The sequence below is a fragment of the Calypte anna genome, chromosome 7 (genome assembly GCF_003957555.1).
Source record: "Calypte anna isolate BGI_N300 chromosome 7, bCalAnn1_v1.p, whole genome shotgun sequence".
NCBI classification, from domain to species: Eukaryota; Metazoa; Chordata; class Aves; order Apodiformes; family Trochilidae; genus Calypte; species Calypte anna.
In genome coordinates this window covers 9,414,144-9,437,527 of record NC_044253.1, presented here as the reverse complement: position 1 = coordinate 9,437,527, position 23,384 = coordinate 9,414,144, and the positions used below count along the sequence as shown (strand labels likewise).

Below are 23,384 nucleotides of genomic sequence, written 5' to 3'. Positions count from 1 at the left end.
ATATTTTCAGAAGGCCCTCTTATCACTGTATACTGCCAGCTACAACTGATTGAAGAAGAGGGCTAATTCCAAGCAGCCAGTGCTGGTACTCTGCACAGGCTGACAGCAGAAAAAAATATTTTTAAACCAACCCAGCTTTAAAATAACTTCTGTGCAAAACCTAGGTACATCAGTGACAGCTCTGGTGTTCAGAGGTCACAGAAGTCCTCAGCACATCACCTGCTTGGTGTTGCTCCAAGAACCATATAAATTAGGCAATTACTGACTGCAAAACAACATTTCACAATTATATTTACAGATAAATTTATCAACACTAGCACTCAGAGAAGCCCTCATTCCCTGTTTTCTCACAGTTACCTAAGGAAATGACGGTGTTTGTGTTTATCTCACTTGATAAGTTCTAAAGCTGCTGCCTATTTCCAACCAAAGGGAAAGAGCAGGAGAGGTCTCAGCAGGAATTAAAATTCTCTATGGTTAAACAGCTGGAGAGAAACCTTCACAGTGTTTCCATAAGGCAAAGGATGCAGTGTGAGCATAGCTCTCATTAGACACACAAAAAAAACCTGTGCAGGAGAGAGGCCAAATAAATGTCCAGACCATAAGAAAAGCTTCAGTTACAGCTTGGAATACCTGAACCTTACATTACAAATCCAGAGGTAACAAGGTTTCTTTTTTGGGTGTTCATTAAACTATTCTTTTCAGATGAAAATATAATTTCACCCACTTCTTGACATCAGACACACACTGCTGCTTTTCTCCCAGCCTTCTTATAAAATATAATTAATTTACATTTTAAAGACCTTATGGGTTTTCTCTCATCATAGAACAGTAAATGAGATTAATAACCCAGTTACAGAGCACTTAAGCTCATGGATCATTTCCATATGAAAACATTAACATTTTCTTCATTTTTAAAATGCACCTTTGATTTGATTTAGAGGTTAATGCCCATTTCTTATGTAATTGCTTATGTAATAAAAGGGAGGAAAGCTAAAGCATGAATAAGTGTTTATCAACCTTGCTAATAAGACAGGCTTTTTCAGGTGAGGTGGATATACCTTAACTGGTCAAACTGTTGCATTGTCATTTAGTCAATTAATCCTTTCCAAACAAGGGAAGCAGCAGCAATTTTATTTGTAGTGAATAGAAATAACCTTGTCAGATTCTGCATATCAATTTCCACATTCTTACTTTCTCACTTAAGTTAGCAAGAATGCAGCCCTTTGATTCCCAAAACAAGGCATCCCATAAATTAACATTAGAAGGCATGAAAACATGGCTATATAGAACATATTAATAGTTTGCTATCTGTATGTGAACTAAATCTGCACTTTAGTGGGATTAATCCAGAACTGAATGTTATATTTCCTTCAAAACAATGTGATTTGCATCTTTAGTAGAGGCATAAGAAAGCAGATTAAAACATGCCTTGATAAACTGTTTTCCACAGTTTGTAAAAACATAGCCTGAAGGCTGAAGTTTGCACTAATGCTCTTTTAAAGAGCACTCTTGAATGTTGACATTTCACACAATTGCTATTGAATCCTGCTGGCTAATCCTTAAAAAAGACTCTATAAAGCACATGAGTGTTTCTTAACAGGTACTAGCAGTCTTTTCAACAAATACATATGTAAATTTTCTGTATATAAATGCAGCCAAAAAAGCATGGTCTGGTTCAGTGTGTTATAAATGATAATCTGGATAAAAACAACTGTCAGAAATATTCCAGTGCACTGGGTAACATTACACCACAAGCACAATTTCCATTACATTATTGCTTTTTTTTTTCTGATATATATTCTGAAATGCCTCCGTCTGTTTCATGAAGGACTGAAAAGGCACAGAATTGTAAACAGTCATCAAGTTAATTCTTAATAGTTTATATCCCACTTTGGAAAGTGTTCTGTGGTCAACCAGAATATTTAAGTGGTCTGATACATGAGAAATAAATATTGAGCAAAAATTCATGTTCCTGGGCACAGCTGGATTGCCTCTGATAGCTCATAAGCTTGTGTCAATGTCATATTATGAGGTATCCTGACAGCACACAATGCACAGAGGTCTGAGCTTTCCCGGATGTCAAAACAGTACCTGTGTATTTTAGGAAAAATTCAGGGCAATGTAACTGCTTTTTCTTACCTTCTGTGCACAGTGAAACCTGTCCCATAACAGCTTTGAAATGCAGAAATGAGATCACCTAAAGAAGAAAGGAAGTTCATTTCTTTGAAGGCTGATGTCCAACCACTGAATGGAGAACCATGACTACTTTCCATCAGGATAACCAGGAAAGTCTGGAGGAGAAGGGAGGAAAGAGGGTGCTCCTGTAAAAAAGTTCATCTGTGGTTAATCACCATTGCTTCTGTACACTTACTCCATCCTTACTAGACACTGAAATTTAGCTGATGGATTACAGTTCCTAAGAACTATCTATGCTTGATTTAACCTAAACTAAGAATTATGAAGTGTGAATGGTTTCACTGTAAATTGTGAGAATGTTTTTGTCATGGGTAGGAAACATGCTCAAGTCTTAGTGTGCCTCTTAAGAGATCTACCACTTTCCTTAGGACCTGCAAAAGCCAAGACCAGTGTGTACGTATTTAAGCAGCTGTTTGTAGTCAGAGAAACTGCAGACATCCAGACCTGCATTCTGAGCAGCCCCCTGCCAATTAGAGAGCAGAAACTTAACAGCTACTGATCTCCTTAAAGTGAGCACAGATAGTATGTAACTAGTATAATACAAGCTATTCTGCAGTTTTATTTTCACCCCATTTTTCCATTTTCTATCTCCCTAAGCACTTTACAGTTTGTCTACACTGATCTCCTCCCTCTGGATTGAATTTCTTTGCTTAGGGGTTTTACATATGACTGGGAAGAAATATGACTTTTAGGAACATGGTATGCATTGCTGCATTTCCCGTGCCTTCCAGGACACAGCATAGACAGCCTGGAGCACTCTTCAAAATGAGCCAACAGCTCACTGTGGATAAAACCCATTTTGTCTGATCTCCAGCATGCCCACAAGACAGTGGCAGCCATCTCAGCTGAACGGTGATGTGCTGAGAAACCTCCAGTGAACTGTAATGCTCAGGGTGTAGTTCCTAGGGTAGAAGTTCATTGCTCCAGTCCATCACCCTTTTGCCAAGAGAGCTGTGAACTGAATTAAAGCTCTTAGCAGCCAGTGAAATCTACAGTCAAGTCTGAGACTTAGTGACTTACCTGCAATATTTTAAGGTTAGGTCGTAACTAAGAAAACAAAATCAAAAGAATTTGTTCATGAGGACTTTTCACATTTTATTTGAAAACAGTGGGCTGTAAATGAACTACCAAACTATTTACATGGTAGTACTGTGGTTTTCTGGTCCTTCACACCAGAACAAAATGAGCAGGTACATCACTGAGGATTCTCATTGGAGCAACTGCTGTGGTTGGTGTAATTACCACAGTGAGAGTCCTTGCCTGAAGTGGTCTTACTGGTGGTTCTCTTCTCATTGCATCAGGAGCTGCTGACCTCACTGAACATGTAGCTGGGACACAGGAAGCCTCATGCGTTAACAGGATAAGTGCCAAATTCTGGACTTCATAAAACAACTCTTATCCCAGAATAAGGGTTTTATTAAGTGCTGTCAGTTTCAAGTTCTCCACATGTTTTTGAACCTTCTCTCTGAGCTCGTTGGTTTGAGGCTGAATCTGTTCCTCTGGATGGTCGTGCAGATCTCTGCAAGAAGTTTAAAAAGGCATTTGTATTTATAATAGCCAGGGGAGCTACTTCTGAATGCTGACAAAAACACAGGGAGAGACACTCACACATACTTTCTCTCTTGTTTAACAATGAACACAGAGGGTGTTCCATTACTTATGAAGAAATGGAAAAAGAGTGAAACTGAACAACCATGGCCTGACAACATGGAAAGCAAAAGGCAGAATTTGGCCTTTACAGTGTCCGGTTGACAACAGTTTAGGGAGCAGGTAAATTCTGTGTTTATGTATGCTTAAAATACTATGTTTGTTAGTGGAGTGTGAAGCTAGGACAGCAGAGCAAATGTGAGACACCCCTAGGAAGAGCCTGAGAAAAATCATGATGCCAGGGGGACATTCTGAGGGCTCATTTCTCTGCCAACATTAATAAGTATCTAACCAAAAAGGTCACTGAAAAGTAAAAGGCCACTGGCACAAGGACACTGAATATCTCCATGAAGGCAAGAAAACTGTCTGCAGTGTTAGACCATTTTGCTAAAACTGAAGTCAGAGACATCCAGGCCAGCGTGCTACATGCACAGCTGCCTTCTGAAGTTCAGCCCAGAGATCACATTTGCAGTACAAATTTGCTCAAAGCACCAGACCTGCATCCCACTCATGATGGAGCACCTAGAGCACCCCAGTATGACTGTAATTCTGAGGGGTATGCTTATCTTCAGATTCCTTCCCATTCCTCTCCTGTAATTTCAAATTATACTTACTTTTCTTCTTTTTCTGATTGCTCTTTGCCTTCTTCTGAGAATGCCTGCCCAACTTGTGGAAATTCAGCTTTCACCATCTCCGGAGTAAGAGTGATTTTGAATTCAGTTTCACCTGTCTCACTAAAAATTAGTAAGATATAGAATAATCAAGCCTTATCCTTTTAAAAGCATGTTTTAGCCAACAACAAAGAAGTATGTTTTATGGAAGAGGAACTTTGTGCTTTTGCCTTTGAGGGTCTCTTGGGGCAGCTTTAGATACATCCATATAAGTGGTTAAGACATATTCAATCACACTGAAAACAAAATAGAGGAGAAACTTACTGGTCAATTATGTTCTCCCTGTCTCTCTCAGGTAAGTCATCCAGCATTGGTGGCACATCTCTTGGAAGCATATCTAAACTGTAAGGATCCCTGTGATGGCAATGACATTAGTTTAAGATGGACAGAGAGTAACTGCACTTAATAATTATCTTTTGAAGCTTCACAGTAGTTGTAGTTACAAAGAAGATGATGTACTTTTAAATATTTCTGGAAAATCTGAGTGCAACAGAAACTGATGTGATATGAGGGAACGTGAGCCTGAGAGACATGGGCTACAACTGGGTGCAGGTGCCCATACATTAAAGGTTTTACCATTTATACCTCTGCAGGAGAGACAGAGCTTGAACCTCCTGGGGTCTTTTGGCACTGAATCAAAAAGGATTTGGGGTAAATGTTATTGGAAGTTCAAAGTGGAACACTCCTTCTAGGGCTAGGTATTAACTCTAATGATATTGTTCTTAAGCTACCCCTTCAAGGAGGTCAGTAGGGGTTTTCCCTGTTGGTTTTGGATTTCTGAGCAGCATTAATCCCACCCACAGGCCCACTTTTATCTATGGGACTACTTACTGGTCAACAAAACTAGACAGCAGAAACTGATGCAGGGGAGAGGCACTCCATATTAAAATTCTTTCTTACCTAGGTGTTGAAGTTGTCAATGAGGGAGTGTTAGAAAAAGTGGAATACAGCACAGGTAAGAATCTTCTCCATTCCATTACTCCACAAATCACTTCCTGAAATGACAAGTGCTACAGTGATCAGAGCACTAACATACAGCACAGTGCAGTGGGGAGAGAGGCTTGCAGCACAGAGCACCTAACTTCTTGGCTGAGAACTGAATTTGGGGAGCTGCAGTTCTTCATATTTAAAAGATGTTTCCTCCACTGCAAGTTTATGAAAAGAGACCATGTCTGTTGTAAATAAACAATGAAAAGCAGGAAAGAGCAGAGAAATATTCAGGGATAAATAAAGAGACATGGATAAAGCCTACCAAGAACAAGTTATTATGACCCATATACTGAATATTTAGATGCATGCATAATTTATATTTGTAAATGTTTTTTATCTAGGATGACCATCTTCCTTTTTGATTCTTTGCAGCAAATCTCAGCAAGAACATATCCAAGTCAGGTATCTCATACAATAAACCCAAAAAGCTGTACCTTGTGATGCAGAAATTTCTTTTGTGTGACTGGAATACTGGATCCTTTGGGGCATTCCTTGGTAAAGGTATATTTTGGATGAGGACAAAGATGATATTCAATATTTGTTTCAGAATAGGCCAAAGGAGGTAAAACTGGAATTAATCCTGGAGTGGGGTTCTAAAAATAATGAAGAGACAATTGTAAAAAATCATTCTGAGCACCATAAAGAACTAAATTGATGAAAATTCAGTTCTTACAAATGAAGTCTCCCTAGATTCATACCACTGTCTCATTGTGACTGTTCCATTCAGTGTAACCCTTTGTTTCCTGTATCTCCCCTTAATCACAGACCCATGATCTGGTCCATCCATACTTTCTGCTGTTTAAAATACAGCAATTTAGGTGTTGTTCCCAACTTTGGAAGAAAGAAACTGGCTACAGCAAAATCCATTGCTAATTTTCAGAATCAAAGAATGGGAACTAGCCTTGCTGTGGTGGAAGTTAGGGAGCATTTTGCCATCTCTTTCAATGCACCAGCAATCTGTTTCTCAACAGTCAATGCTGGGTAGTGTGGGATCAGGCTGTGCCTGGCTCCTACACTGACATGACAGAGGGATGAAAGAGCTGCACAGAGGATCTTATCAGTAAGTTCACTGGAGTAGTGGCCACATGCAGTGAGGACAAGTCTGTACCATATATGTTATGCCAAGACCACCTGACTAGCACACAGGGCTCTGGGCCATTGCAGCCAAGTCATGCTGAGAGACAGAGCCACCCAAGCCAGACACAGTGCCAGGCTGCCTCAGAGGTGCTGCCTGTACTCACAGCACTGCCCTGACCTATACAGCTGCCCCTGCCTGCTCAGACACACTTCAGGGACCTCCAGGCTGGGAGGGAAATGGCTTCTGTAGTTGGTACTAAGCAGCACAATCTACATGATAATTAAGTAACAGAAAATCCTCCTATGCATGTGATTGTAATTTTTTTATCTCTGTGCCTAATGATTTGGAAATGTTTGGGATGCTATGAGAAGTGTTGGAAACTCTGGGGCAGCAGGACACAATGTGAGCAAAGAGTTTGACTTCACTTTTCCCAGTTTACCTAAGGATCAGGCAGAACTGCCCTCCCCTAACTGGAGAGAAGGAAGAGATTGCACCTTTACCACGTTCCTGGGCAAGAGCCTGAGGTTATAAAAGGACTGAGATACTGAGGTCATGGTTTTTCTTTTAACATTGAAATGGAGAAACAAATGGAGAAGGGAGGGGCCCCATGGTGTTTCAGGTCATCCTGGGACCAGTGACCATTGTGGAGAGCACAACTGGAAGGGTCTCCAGTTCCCTGATATCACTGGCAACTTTGCCTTTTCATCCCTCTCCTAAACTGATCAAATTCTACTTTATAGTAGAAATGGTGCCCTCAGTAGGAAGAGATCTCTGACTTCTACCTACTAGGGCTTGTACCTTGAAGGATTACTCACTCTGGATAGTTTTATACCAATTTGAGTAAGACAACTGCCCACCAATTCCACATCAGACTTCTGATGAAGGAATGACCTTTTTGCCTCCTTTCTCAGGCTCTCTGTGGATGTAAACTTCTACTTACAAAAATACGAAGTGGGTTGCTCTCCATAGGGTAGACTAAAGCTTGAGGAGGAACCAGTTTTAAGAGGCTCCTGTCCCTTTCTGCTTCTTCTTCTGGTGATGGTTTGTGAAAATCCGTTCTCTGGGAGATCTGGCTAAACTGCTCTTCAGGAGAAGCAACTGCTCCAACCAACTCCTTGAAAAACATAGACATCAAAGGTTTTCAGAGTGTAGTAAGCCTTTTATATAAAACTTTGAGACAAAACTGTAGAAATTACAAATATTTCTACAAATAACTATACAAATTTAGAGTTGGTAGAGACTTCAGCAAAGTCTGCATTTGAGATGACTTGTTACCTGGGCTCCTTGCCTCAGTGGTAGGGTAGGTCTGATGACTGAAGGCTGATACTTCATAGTTCTGGCATGCCGAGGAGCCTAAGTGTGAATTAAAAAGATATGTTGCAGCAGATTACAATAATCACTTTTGATTAAGTCACAGATGAAATGGACTATTCCAGCTTTAACACGAATCTCATGGCTGGATCACTATTTTGAAACATGGTATACGACCAAAACTTTGAGAATCCTTACTTCACCAGAATAAACTGAATGAGTGCACAAAGAAAAAATTCCATTCTTGCTTTTCTAGGAGAGATCCTGGATTTTACAGTTTCTTGATCAAATATACTGAACTTAATGGGGTGGAGAAAAGCTGTGTTAAGTAATATACGTAACACTGACAGATGAACCAATGTGTAACAAGGGGAAAAGATGATACAAGAAAGCTTCTAGGTTTAGATTTCAGGAGAAAAAATGTTTCTGTAACTCGAAGTTGAAAAAATGTTATATATTTCAAGGAGGTATTTGCATTTCCTGTGCAGGAATGAAGGAAGGAAGCATGCTGAACTGGATGCCAAATTAACAGAAGTCTTCCATTACTTTCTAAAAGGAAAGATACTTCAATAATGTCACTGTTACAGAAGTCTGAATTCAAAGGAAAAAATATGTGGCATGCAGAGCTTGCAGTATTCTCATTCATAGTGGGATTTTGTTGTTTGAGGTATAACAATTTCAGCTGAGGTGATTAATTTCTCTGGAAAGAGACCATTGCTGTCAACTATAAGGTTGTTACTTCTGGAAACAGGTAAGATTTGTTTTTAATGCTAATCGAACAGCTGTATTAAGGCAACATTTCTACTGGGCTGCATACTGGGGCCACTGATTCAAGCAGAAAACACATCTCTCTGGATTAGTGAAAAACAGAAATATGATACAGCTGAGGGAGCTGTAGTGACTCACTTTCAAGTCATAAAAAGGAAGAATGTGTCTGACTTTCCCATCTATAGATTTGATAGGAACTAAGCCAGGAGCATCAGGTGCCTGAAATAATATGGTGTTTAAAACCCAGTATAAGGTAGGCATTTGATTTTGCATTGGCAGCAATCCATCAGCACAGCTCATAGAAAACATATGGAAATAATTAATTATACAAACACTTTGTTTGACAGTTCTCTTGTCTTTTTTGGGATTTTGGTATTTTAGTTATTTTTAATTTATTTTCTTCTGCAAAATCACAGATGTTAACTAACTCTGATCACTAATGAACTACTCAGAATTTTAGAATGCAATTAAGAGAATGCAAAGATATTTTTTTTTTACTGTTTTCAGCAGCATCCTTAATAAATCTGAAGTCCTTAATTAACTTGTTGGAATCCCAGAACACCAGTCACATTTTAGAACTATAATAAAGGCAGTACCAGGCCTGGGGCCAATGTCTTCAACAACAATTTCCTTGAGTGTTGGCCAACTTTTTAGTTACTGTACCTACCAAATCACGTCGAGAACTGGAAAAGGGAACTTTAGAAGGCAACACACAATCTTCAGTGCTGAGAGAAGGAAAGCCCTGAGTTTCTTCACTCTTCTCTGGTTTGCTGAATCTCCCACCTTCTGCCATGAATGGAAAGCAAATATTACTTTTTGTAATACACCTTCGTACACTGTTTCAAAAATGGAATCAAGCCACAAAATACATTTAAGATCTTCCTAAGACAGTATGTCTAGTAATTTTAATATAAAAATTAAGGTAATGTTTCCTCCAGGCTTTAATAGCCACATCAACAAGATGCAGGCACAATACCTGCATATATAATATACTAGATCAGACAGATCTAGTTTCTCCTTTTCTAAAAGGACATCACAGCCCCCTCATTCCAGCATGGTCCTCTGTCTCAGTCCATTCATCAAGGCAGAGACAAATCAGAAGCAAACTCTTGCAGTAACTGCCATTATGCCTTCTATTTGAAGCATCCCTGCAACTCTTGCAAACTGGGAACCAAAAATGCCCACTGGCTGAAACAGGAAAAGACCTGATATGGAGAAGTGTTCCAGTGTCAAATTGTTTTTGTAGAAGGGAGGGGGAAATGAGAGACATAAATTGTCTTCAGTCATCAGTATACTCAGCTGTGAATCCCATCCAAGTCCAGTTTCCTTCTATGTTAAAGAACAAGGGACTTTTCCCAGCCCATAATTTCATTTCACTGTAAAGTGATTGCTTGAAAGGACTTGTATGAGAAAATTATAAACAGGAGAACTCAACCCAGTACCAGCCACCTAGGCATGTAACTCATGGCTCCCATATCTCATTTCATTGAGTTCAGATATTTTGCTTTCATGACATTCTAGTGTCAGACCTCATTCAAGGTCAGGTTGGACAGGGCTCTGACCAACCTAATCCAGATGAAGATGTCCATGTTCACTGCAGAGGGGTTGGACTAAAGGGACCTTTAAGAGTCCCTTGCAAACCAAAGTATTCTATGATTCTGCCTTGTCACACTTATCTTTTCTTAGTAAGACTCCTTTGTAAGGAATTTAAGTTTATATGTAATACACCTGACATGCTGCAGTACAACCTAAATTACCAAAATTCATGGTGAAAAATATCACCTTTTTCTTCTACTCCTTACCAGACACAGAGCTTTCCTTCAGACCTCTGGCTTCTTTGGTTTGCCCACGGAATAGAAGCAGTAAATTCTTTAGCCGAATCTGATTTGTAATCTGAAAGAATGATTTCCAAGTTCAATATTAAGCCAAAAACTCTAGATTTACAGCCATAGAAACACATACATTACAAATGTATTTATTCTATAGACCTCACTCAGACATCTCAGAATTTTTACTATGATTTTCTCTTTAGGAGGGAGAAAAAGTGGAAGGAGAGCTGTTAAATGGATCTCAACTTTACTGCGACATTATGCAACAAAAGAGTTAAACATTTCATTTAGTCTTACAGGTTAATTAGACTTTCTTTAGCCAGGTCTTAACCCTGTAGCTGTGTCTGTTGGCACATACAGATTTAAAAATGGGCAAACAGTCAGTTGATCAGGGCTGTATTGGTCCTAATATTGTGAATGGATTAAAGAATATCCAAACTCGATACTAGAAGAGAAGGACATTTCCATCTTGCTTACTGCATTTAGATTTACTGGGAAAAGAGCAGTGGAGATGCAAGATACTCTTTAAACCAAATTAGAGAAGTTATTTTACTAATTAGTTTTTGGTTTTCAGGCTGGAAGGAATCTTTGGAGGAGCCAGTTCAACCTCCTGTTTAAGCAAGGTTAGAGATGAGATCAGGCCAGGTTGTTCACGGCTTTATCTGGTCTAGTCTTGAAAACACTCAAGAAAGTAGACTGCACAGCCTCTCCAGGCAACCAGCTCCAATAACTGACTGGCCTCACACTGAAAAAAACTTTTTTTATACATGATCTATATAGGGCTAGAGTTACACCTGTTGTTTCTCATGTTCCCACCATGCACCATTGCAAAAATTCTGTCTACACCATCAGCTACCTCTTCAGAGGTGTTGGAAGGTGTTGCTTTCTCCCTCTGCTTTCCCTCTCCAGGCTCCTCACAGAATGAGTGCTCCAAACCCCGACTATCTTGGTGGTTCTATAATTAGCTCTAGCTTATTGATGTCTCTTTTGTACTAAGGGCTCAAAACTGGGCACCCTATTCTATATGCCCTTTGAAATATTATTTCTTTGTGCAAAATTATTTTTCACTTAAAAACATAAATCTAAATTGATCTGCATTTCTTTGGTTTTGATTGCAGTATTAAGCACCACCTGATTACGAAACTTAATTCCTGGTAAAGCAGACACTTCTATGAAACTAGCAAATCCCTGGATAGCTGTGAAGCCTCCTTACATGTTAGTTTCCATGTTCTTACGTTATATTTCTAAGATGTCATGCCATCACACTGCATTCTGGTAGTTCATGTTACCTTGTATGCTACTTTTTGAAATTTCCTTAACATCCTGTTTCTGTGGTCCCAAGGGTCATTCCTGAGCAGGTCAAACGTGGGCTGGACACTTGGATACTGTATAATATTTTAAAAAAAAGAAACAGTAAAGAAAAAGGTCACCCCTTTTACAACTAACAAGAGAGGATTTTCCTTCAGCCCAAGCCATTCCTTGGCCTGAATCCAGTTATTTCTAAACACTGAAATTAAGTCAAATGAAAATGTTTTAAGCATTGGTTGCAGGAAACAGTTGCAAATCTTGTGATATGCTTAACCTTATTTGGCATGAGAGAAATACTCCTGAGAGACTTTTCAGAAACAAGCAATGTGATTCCCAGTTTAGGCCTGCAGATTTCCACTTGTCTCTGATATCAGACTATCAGAAGCTGCAGCACAGTGCTCACCCTACTGTACTAAAATGAAAATGGGAAATACGACACTGACAAAGAAATGGGAATATTAGGAGGAAAAGTATTCAGTGCCAAGTATCAGTGGGTGTTTGATAGCTTAGTAGGTGATAATGACATATAGGAGGCAATAATAACATAAACAAACCTGGTCCACAGGCCGGATAACACGTATGGAAAAAACTTGTGTTTCATTCCTTTGAAACTCCTGATCTATGACAGGATCTCCTCTTTGGATCTAATTTGTCAGGAAGAACAATCACATTAGTACCAAGCATCCACTTAATTCTTTTCTCCCTTAAAACTGTTGGAACTCACAATGTAACACTCTGGAACTGCTTGACAAAGCACAGTCTTCATTCCCTTCTAAGGAGTGACTATTACAATCCTTGAGCAAGTCAAACAAAGTAAAATAATGTCTTTTCCAAGTGAAACACAGGTCATTTGCATAGCCAGAATCACCCAGAAAAGCTGAAGGCATATTTGGCTTAATAAAATTCACTAGTGACTTGCACTGTTTGAAAATATATGTTTGCTTAAATTTATAGAAAAAACAGCTAAGACTAACCTTATTTTGCTCTTCTTCCCTCTGTCGGTTTTCAATAATCTCTTTTTTAAATTCCATAGAGACTGGATCTTTGCCTTTATGAACTTGCCTGCATTTACAGTGGAGCCAAGAAAAATGCTTTACTTAATGCACATTCTGCTTTACTTAATGGCTAACAGACTGATTGTCCTCTTCCTAAGGTGTCTAGGGTTCTATAACACTCATCATGAGATGAGATTTGTGGATTGCAAATGATACCACAGTGAGGTTACACACACAACTACGTGTTTTGCTTTATGCCATGTGATGTACAATTGATGTGCAATTCTGCTCAACTCATTACACATTTTAGCCTGGATTTACTGAAAACCATCACAAAGGTTTCATTTGATCTTAAGGGCACAATATGGGATGCATGAGAACAAGGTTAGGTGAACAAGATTTTCAGCAGGTTTTGTTCTGAATGCAACCATAACACAGCCAAAGACCACAGTGGGTACTGCTATGGATTACTACCGAGTCTCCTCTCCATTAGAAGAGAAAAAAATGAAAGTAAAACAACAGTAACATAGCTGTAAAGAAATCTAACTGAATCTGAAATGGCAGCATTATGCACTTGTGGACATTACACACCTCATTCACAGAGGCCTCAGTTAAACTAACCCTAATGTTATAAGTGTGATTAATTAACACGTACCACTTCAATTGATTTGCTTCCTCTTCCTGAATATTTTGCTTGACTTTTTGTTGAAATATAGCTTCCTTCATCTGTCTGGTTTGTATTCCTTCAATGCCTTGGCAAAGGGCTGCAGGAATATCAGAAAGCCACAAACACCTCAAACTAGATCAAATTTTCAATGGGGAAATCTACCCATTATAACATAATTCATTAATTCATAATGCTAAGGTGAAATTTCTTACTGAAACTATAATCACATTACCTCAGCAATTCTGCATCTGAGTTCCTCATTAGAAGCCTACAAATAATGCTAAGATCAAGCTACATTACCTTTTTTTAAGTCCTTCCTCCTCAATTTGCCTGGTTTCTGATTCAAAACAGTGGCTACAGCATATGGATTTGACAAGTCTGTGGGGAATATGAGGTTCTGGTATTCTATTTCCTACAAGACATAAGTTAATAGAAATAGAAACAAGGAAAAATTTCAGCCCAGAAAAGTACTTGTGATTATTGTCTCTTCACACCTTTACTTTTTGAATAGGCCTCAGTCGTGGTTGGTTTCGTCTCCACACCATGGATTTTCCTGCAGACAAAGCTCTTCTCTCTGTACGACTTCCTTGTTTGTCAAAATGTTGTTTTCTAGGTGTTAGAAGAACACATATTGCTCTTATGAGTATGCTGTAAATGGTGCGTAAGCCTGGGACATTTGTTATATTGCTATTTGTTATATATATATATATATATATACACAGAGACTGGAAATTTATCTCCCAAATTACAACTGGAACCCAACTTTCTAATATTCTGAGTTCACAACAAATTAAGTACAGCCCAAAAGAGGTTATTGCTTAAAACTCCTGTGTCTTGCAGGGCCTCATCAGTAAGAATAACATAAAGCAAGCATAACAGAAGCTGAGGATGCTCAATAGTTCTTCAAGGATTTGCAGCTTCTCATTTTTATTTTGGTATAGTTTCACTTCACACAGATTAAGGGTGTTCCAAGCAAATAACTAAGACAGGAGATACACTTATTAACACTCTAGTTGCATTAGTGCATTTTAAGCCTCCATAGATACAAATGCTTAAAATTATCAGAGCAAAATGGCATGAAATCCTATTCCATAGATATTTTTAGCAGTGGGCAAACATACTCAAAGATCAGTCTGTCACACATACATTAGACCCAGATGTGGCATTGATGTTCCTGTGAATACACATACATAGGGTTTTGAGTGAAACTCTGAAATCCGTAACTGCATTGTCATTTGTGCTGTTCCATACTCAAGGGGGGAATATTTCACAGTTAACTCCACTTTCCCATTGCCTGGGATGATTCCTGGGATTAGAGAAGAAAAACAGTAAGAGTCTCTCTAACATGAGTCTATGTAAATATGCTGACATTGATTCTGGACTACAATTTTTTAAAACAGTATCAGTGCTGGAATGGATGGCAATAGGCCTGGAAAATATTTCAGATCTCAAAGTATCTTTCAAGACCTATCAGTGGCCAGATAACAGGAGATGTTTTGCAATAGGAGAGAGATTTGACAGAAAAACTATAACATTGCCTACTGTTGTGAAGATGGTTGACTGGATGTACAAATTCTTCATTTGCAGCTGCCAGGCACTTCCTGCTTTCATGAGCAAAGCATTAGAAACAGATTCCCCTGTGTTTTTCCAAGTACACAAGGCATGGAAATTGCTGAGCTGCTGTAGCCAGAAGTTTTGCCTCTTATCAAGCCTGTACCCAGAGCTCTAGACTGAATCTCATACCCACTGCCATCCCAGGAAACACCCAGAGCAGTGTGTTTTGTGCTCATCACTGCAATGGCTCCTGAAGCAACAGACACAATTCTACCAAATTCTTCCAGATCCGTGGGGAAAAACAGGCACAGGGACATGTTTGGTAGAGCAGAGGTCACCTTTTCCATGGTGCCCCCATCACGTAACGTGATGCACAACTATTCCATAAAGACAGATACCTGTTCCTTTAATAGGGTAGGAGCCAGACAAACCTTGGGGAAAGGTGTGAAAAAGAGGTAAATGCTGGGCTTCCTGCCTCTCTCCAAAGGCCACACCAGCAAAGGGAGCAGACAAAGTCTATACAGACTGCTTGAGGCAGCCTCTGTTTAGCCAGAGATCTGCAGCTGGGCATTTACAGAAGAAATTTACCCACCATAGAGGGCAATTTGCCATGAGGCTGGAAAGGCCCAATATTTATCAGCGTGCATTTACCTGAAAACACTCAGAGGCAAAAGCTTTTTCTGTACGGCATTGATTACCCTGACACAAGTAGCTGCACTTAATAAATATGGATTTAACATTCAGAATTTTAATTAAGTTCAATTTACCAGATGTTGGCTGGACAGTGAAGGCTCTGTGAGGCTGAATAAAATCAATGTGGAACTCAAAATCTATTGGACAGCTGCACTGCAATGGGATAACATACTCCTTACTGAAAAGAGAGAAAGAAAGAAATTAAGGAAACTACAGTTGATCATCAATTACAGGCTGGAAAATTATATTATGCATGATATGAACTGAATTTATCTGTGTTCAGAAGAGCAGCTTACTTATTAATGTGAAAACACCGATTATTCATTTTTCCAAAACAGTAAAATATTTAAGATCCTTCACTCAGAGAGGAAATGAGAGCTAAATCTTTATTTGAATGCTAATATTTTATATCTTGACTTACTGTCTCCTACCCATACAGAATCTGATTACAGAAAAACTTAATAAATTTACATTTTAGAAGTTATTTATGTGCACCCTCACATATGCAGTATCTAGCAAGTACAAACAATCTGAACTGGAGCAACAGAAAGTACAGAACCAGAAATCAGCCTCCTGCCATGGCCCAGCCTGAGGCAGATGATGAGAAAAGACTGTGCAGTCTTCCTAAGCATTGAAAACTCCTGCACATCAGAATGACTGGACTTAAACCCTGGCAGAAGTAATGATGTCCTGGCCTGATTTTAATGGAAGCCCTTTATGTCTCATGCTGGTTGTATGAGGGGTATGAGCACACATCTTTTCAAGCCATCTTGCTTTCATGTGCATCTCTTTTCACATATCAAATTGAAACACAAAAGCATTGCTGTAACATCACCCATCATCTTACAAAGCAAGACCAGTTTACCCAGTCTTATTTTTGCTTTTTGTAAAATGTCTGACTGAAATCCTATCCTGCTGATTAGCAAAGAGTGTGCATTATACACGGTGTTCCTTTGGAAAGCACATTCTGAAATGCCTAAGGAAATAAAAAATAAAAGTCCTTTTTTCTCTGCCCTAATATGACCTGTTCATGCAGCAGATGTAGACTGGAGAAGCAATTTCTTTTAAGGTATAGTGGACCTTGTATGGTAACAAAACTGACTTAGAAACAAGACAATTATGTCATCTGTTGCCTGATGGACCTTCTGTACCTAGAGCAGAAAGCTGGGTGTGAGAATATAGATCTTATCCTACACTTATGGAAGCAAAAGGCAGCATTTCCACTGACCTCAGTGGGCTATGATTGAGCCCATAGTGCCTTGAGTTCTGTACAGTACCAAGTAGCTCAGAGAACTTTTGTAGTGGAACAGAGCGACCAGGTGCCTCTGATCATCAAGAAGTGGGTGTGAGCTGCTATCAACCCCACCTGTGCCCAGTCAGGGCAGGGCCCCTATGGAGCATGTGCAAGACCATGGGGCCAATAAATAGTGAGGCTCACACCCACTGAGGCAGCTCATTCTAGAGCTAGCTGAGAGAGCGACTGGTTGCTTCCATAGCAGCAGACCATCTTTGCTAGTTCCACACTGTGGGCAATAGACTCAGATCACATCCTACGAGTCTATATCACCATATCAATGCGTCGATCCCGGACAAGAGACTCCTTTCCGGCTACAACTTTGATTTTAGGGAAGTTTTTAAAGCATATGATGAAAAATACAGCTAAAAATTAAGGTTTGAAACCACCAGTATTCTCTTCAGAAACGCTCATATTCCCTCTGGAGCACCTCTGAGCATTCCCATTGTGCTGGGAAAATTCCCTATTATTTAAAATAGTATTTTGTACTCTGTCAAATCTCTTCTCTATATTTTGAGAGTATGGAAATTCTGTATACTTCAGTACATAAGTATGAATAAGTAACGGAGCTAATAAGCAGATGGTAGCTGGTTTCCTTAAAAGTTTCCAAGACATTAAGTTGCACAAATAGAGGAAAATAAGATTTTTCAGATTTTGTGTGAGTCTCACAAAATGTGGACAAATGTCTGTTGTTAACTCACCTCTTACCAACTGATACATCAGACAGATTTATAAAGGATGGAAATTCTACAACATTCACAACAGGGTAAGCATGCACAGGAACGATTGATGTATCCTCTCCCTGAAACAAAAGGGGTAAATCTTTATTTCTTACAATGAATAAATGCTATGGAAAGAAAAAGTTTCTATAGTGTTGCCCAGTAAGTGGGCATAAAACATCTTCAAGATCACCACTGTGCTGCACCTCAGGATATCAATATTCTACCTGCTTTCAGTTTCTATCTGTCTTTCCAAACCTGCAGCAACCTCTTAGAGCTCCTCTAAGCCTGCTCAGTAAAAACATTCCATCAGCATGGCAGAAGGACTGATCTACTGGCACACAAGAACAGAATAAGCAAGATATTCTATCCACAGCTCTGGGATATTTACAGTGAGAAATACTTCAAATGCTTCCAAACTTAGGGGGAATAAACCCATGTGGCTCTAGGAGATTAGTTGTACCTTTATCATTATCCTCATGTCCTAATAGTTGTTTCATTCCATTACAACTGTAAATATATTTTATAACAAATCCTCACCTGGCAGTGAATTCGGATGCAGTCATAGTAATACCGCCACTCATCAGGACAAAAATCAACAGTAACCACATAGGCCAAGCCAGGGACAAGCCGGTGCTAGAAAATTACCCAAAATAACATAGAACACATGTAAAAGCTGCTTATATGACAGAAAACTGGTGCTGCATGCAAGGAGCAGAGTGAAGGCTTTCTGACACTCACTGTTTTGTTGTATTTGATCTGAAAATACCTTGTCTGGGGTGGTATTATGTGAGGGTTTACGACATCGCCAGAAATATTTCTCAGCTTCTGTAAAACAAAATAAAGCCAAGACTGCAAAACACTTTACAATATGGGGTCAACTGAGAATGCCAACTGTACTTTTTGTGAGAGTATCCATAGGAAAGAAGCTGTATTAAACAAGGAAGCAACCATTTTTACTTTAGCAGAAATAATGCTGAATGTGCTCTGAACTTAAAAGAAAAAAATAAAAGTATGTAAACCTCATAAAAATGTGTCCTGTGTTTTTATTCTCTGGACTCAACTAACAGTTCCCTACCTAGGAATCAAAGTCAGTGTCTTGCTAAAGAAGATGCTCATGTTGAATCAAGTCCTGGTCTAATTTTGCGTATGTGCAAAAGGAACAAAAAGTGAAATAGCCTACTGACATTGCTTTTACATAGGTCTGAATCAACAGGAACTGTGTAATGTCCCCTCGTTTTGTTTCAGATCACAAAGCAACCAGCAGCTCAGCTGTGAAGTCTCCTGCATCTTGTTAACTTTCATTATATCTGGAGAACCTATTTCACCATAATCACCCAAACTCAACCTCAACCTCAAATTATTCCACCTCATAATCACCACATGAATAAAGAAGGCAGAAAAACAGCAGAGAGAAGGCAATACCCAAACTTCTCACAGGGAAAGGCAACCAAAACTACACACTGAGTTTCTTTCCTTAGATTAAATCACTCTTGGCAGGAGGCCACGGGTGCTTTCAGAAGTTTCCCAGCAGTGAACATGTTTGCAGACACAGTGACAGCCCAAGTACATTTTTAAGACAGACTCCTTTGTTCATGACATGCAAGTCACATGTTGCTAACACTGCTTGCAGACACAGGAAACAGAAAGGTAAACCAGAGAGTGTACAAGGCAGTGATGCACACAGCACAGTGCTCATCTGCTTTGTTACCACAGGGCCACTGATTTTAAGGGCTGCTTTTCAGATCACTCCAGAGAGTAAAAGGCCTCACGACCACAAGCACTGTACTCAGCTTCTGTTATCCTTTTATCCCCAGAAGATCCCTGCTCTGACACTTACCAGTGTCTGCTGGTGATGTTTTCCAACTTCATACCCTCCGTAGTGTAACACAGCAGGCTCAGCCTGTATGACCTTGCTCCTCTGAAGGTCTGAATAAATTTCTACAGACAGATAATAAAACAGGGAGAAAAGAAGACCAAGTGAAACACACATGATGGTTGTTACTTACATTGATTAAGTATATTTATGCTGCACACAATGTTTTATAGAGAAAAAAATGAGACAGATTATTTCTCCTCTTAAGGAGACATGACTCTTTAAATGGAAAGTTTACCAAAATAGCAAAGTGTCTCCTAAGATCACTGCAAGGCTGGGGAACAATCAGAGAGCACAAACTTACTTGATTCCAGCAGGTGATGGGGGACAGCATGTCTTTTTGTAGGTTCCTCCACTAGGCTGTGCAGAAGGACACTGGACATTTGCTTGAAGGATTCTTCAGCAATGAGGATTTCTGTGGAGGCTGACTGAACCACATCCATGTTAGGAAAGAAATGGAGTCCAAATGGTACTAAAACTTGTCAGCACCTGGGGGCAAATCAAAACAGCATAATGATAAAAGTGTTTTCCATTGCATTGGTAACGTGTTGCCTAAAAATGCCTAAAACCTCCTAAAAAAACCTAGAAGGGGGAGGAAGTTTCTTTCCTATTGAAGAAGATTACCATGTGTGAGCCAAGTACAAGGAGAAGGTGATTCCAAGAAACCTTGCTCCACTGCAAACTCCAGCACTTTGGGTATGTTCCTCTGTTTAGGCTTATCAGGGACACTTGGCTCTCAGGACTGTGTAAACCATCCCTCTCTTCCCTCCTGTCCCCCAGCACAGACAAGAAGAGCAGGTTCTTCAGATAATCCCACCACCCAAACTGATTTCTAGAGAGCTGTTTTTCCAGTCTCTCCCGAGTGTTGGGGTTGTTAACTTGCAGATTCATTTTTAATTTTAAAATATTAATATGAGGGATAAGAAAACTGGCATTTGAATCTTTTGTTTGGATAGCTTTGGGTTATTTGCTTAGTGAAGATAACCGTAAACCCAGAGAGCCATAGATACTATAGATCCTGTGTTAAGGAAGCACAGTTATCAGATCATAAACTACTCTAATGACAAGTGCAAATATTACACAGTAAGGACACCAGACACAATCCACCCACAAAAAATTATCTTCATAAATACAGCACACAGCCTTTGGCTCTCCTATGAACCAGAGGACTTAATACTGAAAAAGACAAGATGCAGGCCTCAAGAACAGGGTTGAAAACACTTCATTTTGTAGTTCTTCATGAAGAGGAAGGGGGGTGCATGGCTCAGCATAGTGCCACGATAACACCAAAGCACGTACGGACAGTATGGACTCCTCTGCCAGGCTCCAGTCCAGAGGCACCTTCCTGCTCCTGGAGCAGGGGCACAAAAGGCTGACTGACCACAAAGTTCACTTGTATGATCCTGTGTGTCACCTGCACTATGGCACCACATCAAGATTCAACAGTTTCAAAGTTGAAGTGTTATTACCTGGAGTGGTATTGTGCCCATATTATTGTTTTAACACTTTCATAATGGTTTGAATGAAGGGCCCCAAACTAAAATTAATACTTTTCAGTAAATGTTTGAGGGAAGAAGGGCAGACGGGTGATCATCAAAGTGATGCCCAGCATACCTGAATCAGTACTTTTGAGGACTGAAGAGGTCCACCTCCCCTATTACATTTTATGGTCTCACCTCTGGCATTTGTGTGGTTTTCTAGTCTGCTTTAATTCTTCCAGGCAGAAGTTGAGAGGTGCTTCAAGCTCATAAAGTGCTGTTTTGATTTATGGCCTTGTACGGTATTAAATAATAAATAAGCAAGAAGCTTAAAATAATGTGCTACCAGAACCCTTGCCTCAATAATATTTTCCACTACCCAGCTCCAAGTACAAATTTTCCACTTGCAACAGAAAATCTGTAAGAGGAACTGTACTATTGTGCACAACAGTAAATTTCGTACAAGGGACTGAGGCCAACCAAACTCGGACAAAAGCATGCCATGAAATTCTAAACATAAGGCATACATTCTTTCCACTCATGCTGTTCAACTTTAATTTATACAACTGCCATCCTCCTCCTTCTGGGTTGGCATTCCTCACCAGGAACACAAGTTTTGAAAAGCAGTAGACAGACTTACATTAGCAAAGGATTCCCAGTGTAATCTTACCAGTAATTTAAAGTGATGCTACCACCATCACTCACCAACTATAACAACACTGCAGTATTCCTCAAAGGGCTAATACAGGACTAATGTTTAGGTGCCAAGGTCCTGCAATCTGTGGCTGATGGATGTTCTTAAGTTAAAGCCACCAGCACAACTCTGGAACTGTGAAATCCTGGCTCCCTTGAAGGCAATGGCAAAACTCACCTCAGCTCCTCTCAGGCCAGCAAATCCCCTCAGGTATCGCCCTTCTTCTGTCAGCACTGGAGCTTTCTACTCCCTTGGTGCTTCACAGAGCTCCCTGCACACCTCACCATCAGAAAGGGATCCAGTTTAGTGACCTTACAAGATTGCCTGAGTCTTTCAGAAGCACCGACGTGCTTGAGGAGCAACACAAAACTTCCTTTTGAGGTCCACTCGTATGTAGTAAGGCTAGCAGAGCTTCTTAGCGGGCAGAAGATCTTCACAGCAGGCACCCCTACCTCTGCCACATTCTCCTCAACCTCCCGCCAGCCCTGAGGGGAGTTGCTGGGTCCCGCACCAGCCGCTTTGGGTCTTTGCAATCGCCTCGCCACAGCCCAGGACAATCACCCCCCCTCCAACCCTCCCGCCCTACAGGGAGCCCCTGCCTCCCCTCACAGCGGCTCACGGCCCCTGGCCCGGCGGACGGACATTCCCGAACCCGGTACTCGGACAACCCCCCGGAGAGCCGGACAGGTGACCCAGCCCGGTCCGGTCTGGCCGGGTTCGGTTTTCACCTCAGGCAGGCGGCGGGCCGCGGCGGTTGCTAGGCAACGCGGCAGCCAGGCTGGACTGCACCACTCGGGACCTGGGGGCCGGGGGGGGGGGGGGGGAATCGTCTCAGCTGCAGCTCAGCGGGCTCTGACTGCAAAATAAATAGATAAATAAATAATAGAAAGGAAGAAAAAAGACCTTTGGGTTTTCTTTCCTCCCAAGCGTCGTGTTCAGGATCCACAGAGTGGCCGCACGCAGGGCAGAGGCGCTTTTTTCTTGGAAAACGCTCATCTTTTAACACAAAACTTCCTCGGGAAGCACTCTGTACGGTTTCCTGAGAGGCAGCAAGTTAGTAGGAAAGGCAGGTGAAAAGAAGGGGGTTACCAGCCAACAGATCTCCGTATTTCTTTAAGAATACTAATGTAAATACAGATTGGATTTAAATGGGCGGTTCTCACCCCAGATTTACCCCTCCAAACACCAGGTGAAAAACGAGTGGTCTGATTGTCAAGCTGTAATAGAGGCACTACAAACAATTTAATTACTCATCTAGTGAGAGAGAGAAAGGAAATAACTATTGGATTGAAGGGCTAATGGAAATTTTAAGTATTAATAAATAAATATTTAATATCAAAGTCGGTTAGTGCTTGATAAGTAAACAATCTGACAATCAGAGTAATACAAAGCAAAGTAACTTATTTTTTATTTACCACTAAAGTTTAAAGTCTTTCAAGACTTCACGAACAAATTCTGGTGTTTTAATTCTGATCTGGATTATAGGCTTGAAAGAGCAGCTGTGGCAGATTTAAAATGGATGTGCTGGGGAGGAAGCAAGGTTGGTGCACGCAGCCAGGTGCAACTCTACATTGCCTAATTAAACAAAAACCTCATTTCAGGATATGTGAATTAAG

At 40.3% G+C, this 23,384-nt stretch overlaps 1 protein-coding gene across 1 annotated transcript; it reads right to left on the bottom strand.

The window, feature by feature from the left end:
• Positions 1–3,591: 3,591 nt before the first annotated feature.
• Positions 3,592–22,513, bottom strand: CFAP221 (cilia and flagella associated protein 221). The gene is made up of 23 exons (XM_030454082.1): positions 22,497–22,513; positions 19,901–20,085; positions 19,561–19,661; positions 18,462–18,548; positions 18,261–18,356; positions 17,703–17,803; positions 15,782–15,885; positions 14,607–14,766; positions 13,955–14,069; positions 13,761–13,872; positions 13,449–13,557; positions 12,773–12,860; positions 12,353–12,442; positions 11,780–11,875; positions 10,464–10,554; positions 9,329–9,447; positions 8,800–8,880; positions 7,523–7,696; positions 5,939–6,097; positions 5,415–5,509; positions 4,779–4,868; positions 4,458–4,577; positions 3,592–3,715 (listed from the first exon to the last, which is right to left on the bottom strand). Exons 2-23 carry the CDS (start codon positions 20,037–20,039, stop codon positions 3,592–3,594), a joined length of 2,451 nt encoding a protein of 816 aa, XP_030309942.1. The 5' UTR covers positions 20,040–20,085; positions 22,497–22,513.
• Positions 22,514–23,384: the final 871 nt, after the last annotated feature.

What these genes read in the sequence shown, in the direction of transcription:
- CFAP221 (XM_030454082.1), bottom strand. Translation starts at nt 20,039, where the DNA reads ATGGATGTGGTTCAGTCAGCCTCCACAGAAATCCTCATTGCTGAAGAA. An exon ending in GAAGGAAAGCTCTGTGTCTG is followed by an intron (nt 9,448 to 10,463) that starts GTAAGGAGTAGA and finishes CATTCATGGCAG; the next exon opens with AAGGTGGGAGATTCAGCAAA. An exon ending in TTGACAACTTCAACACCTAG is followed by an intron (nt 4,869 to 5,414) that starts GTAAGAAAGAAT and finishes TTGCCATCACAG; the next exon opens with GGATCCTTACAGTTTAGATA.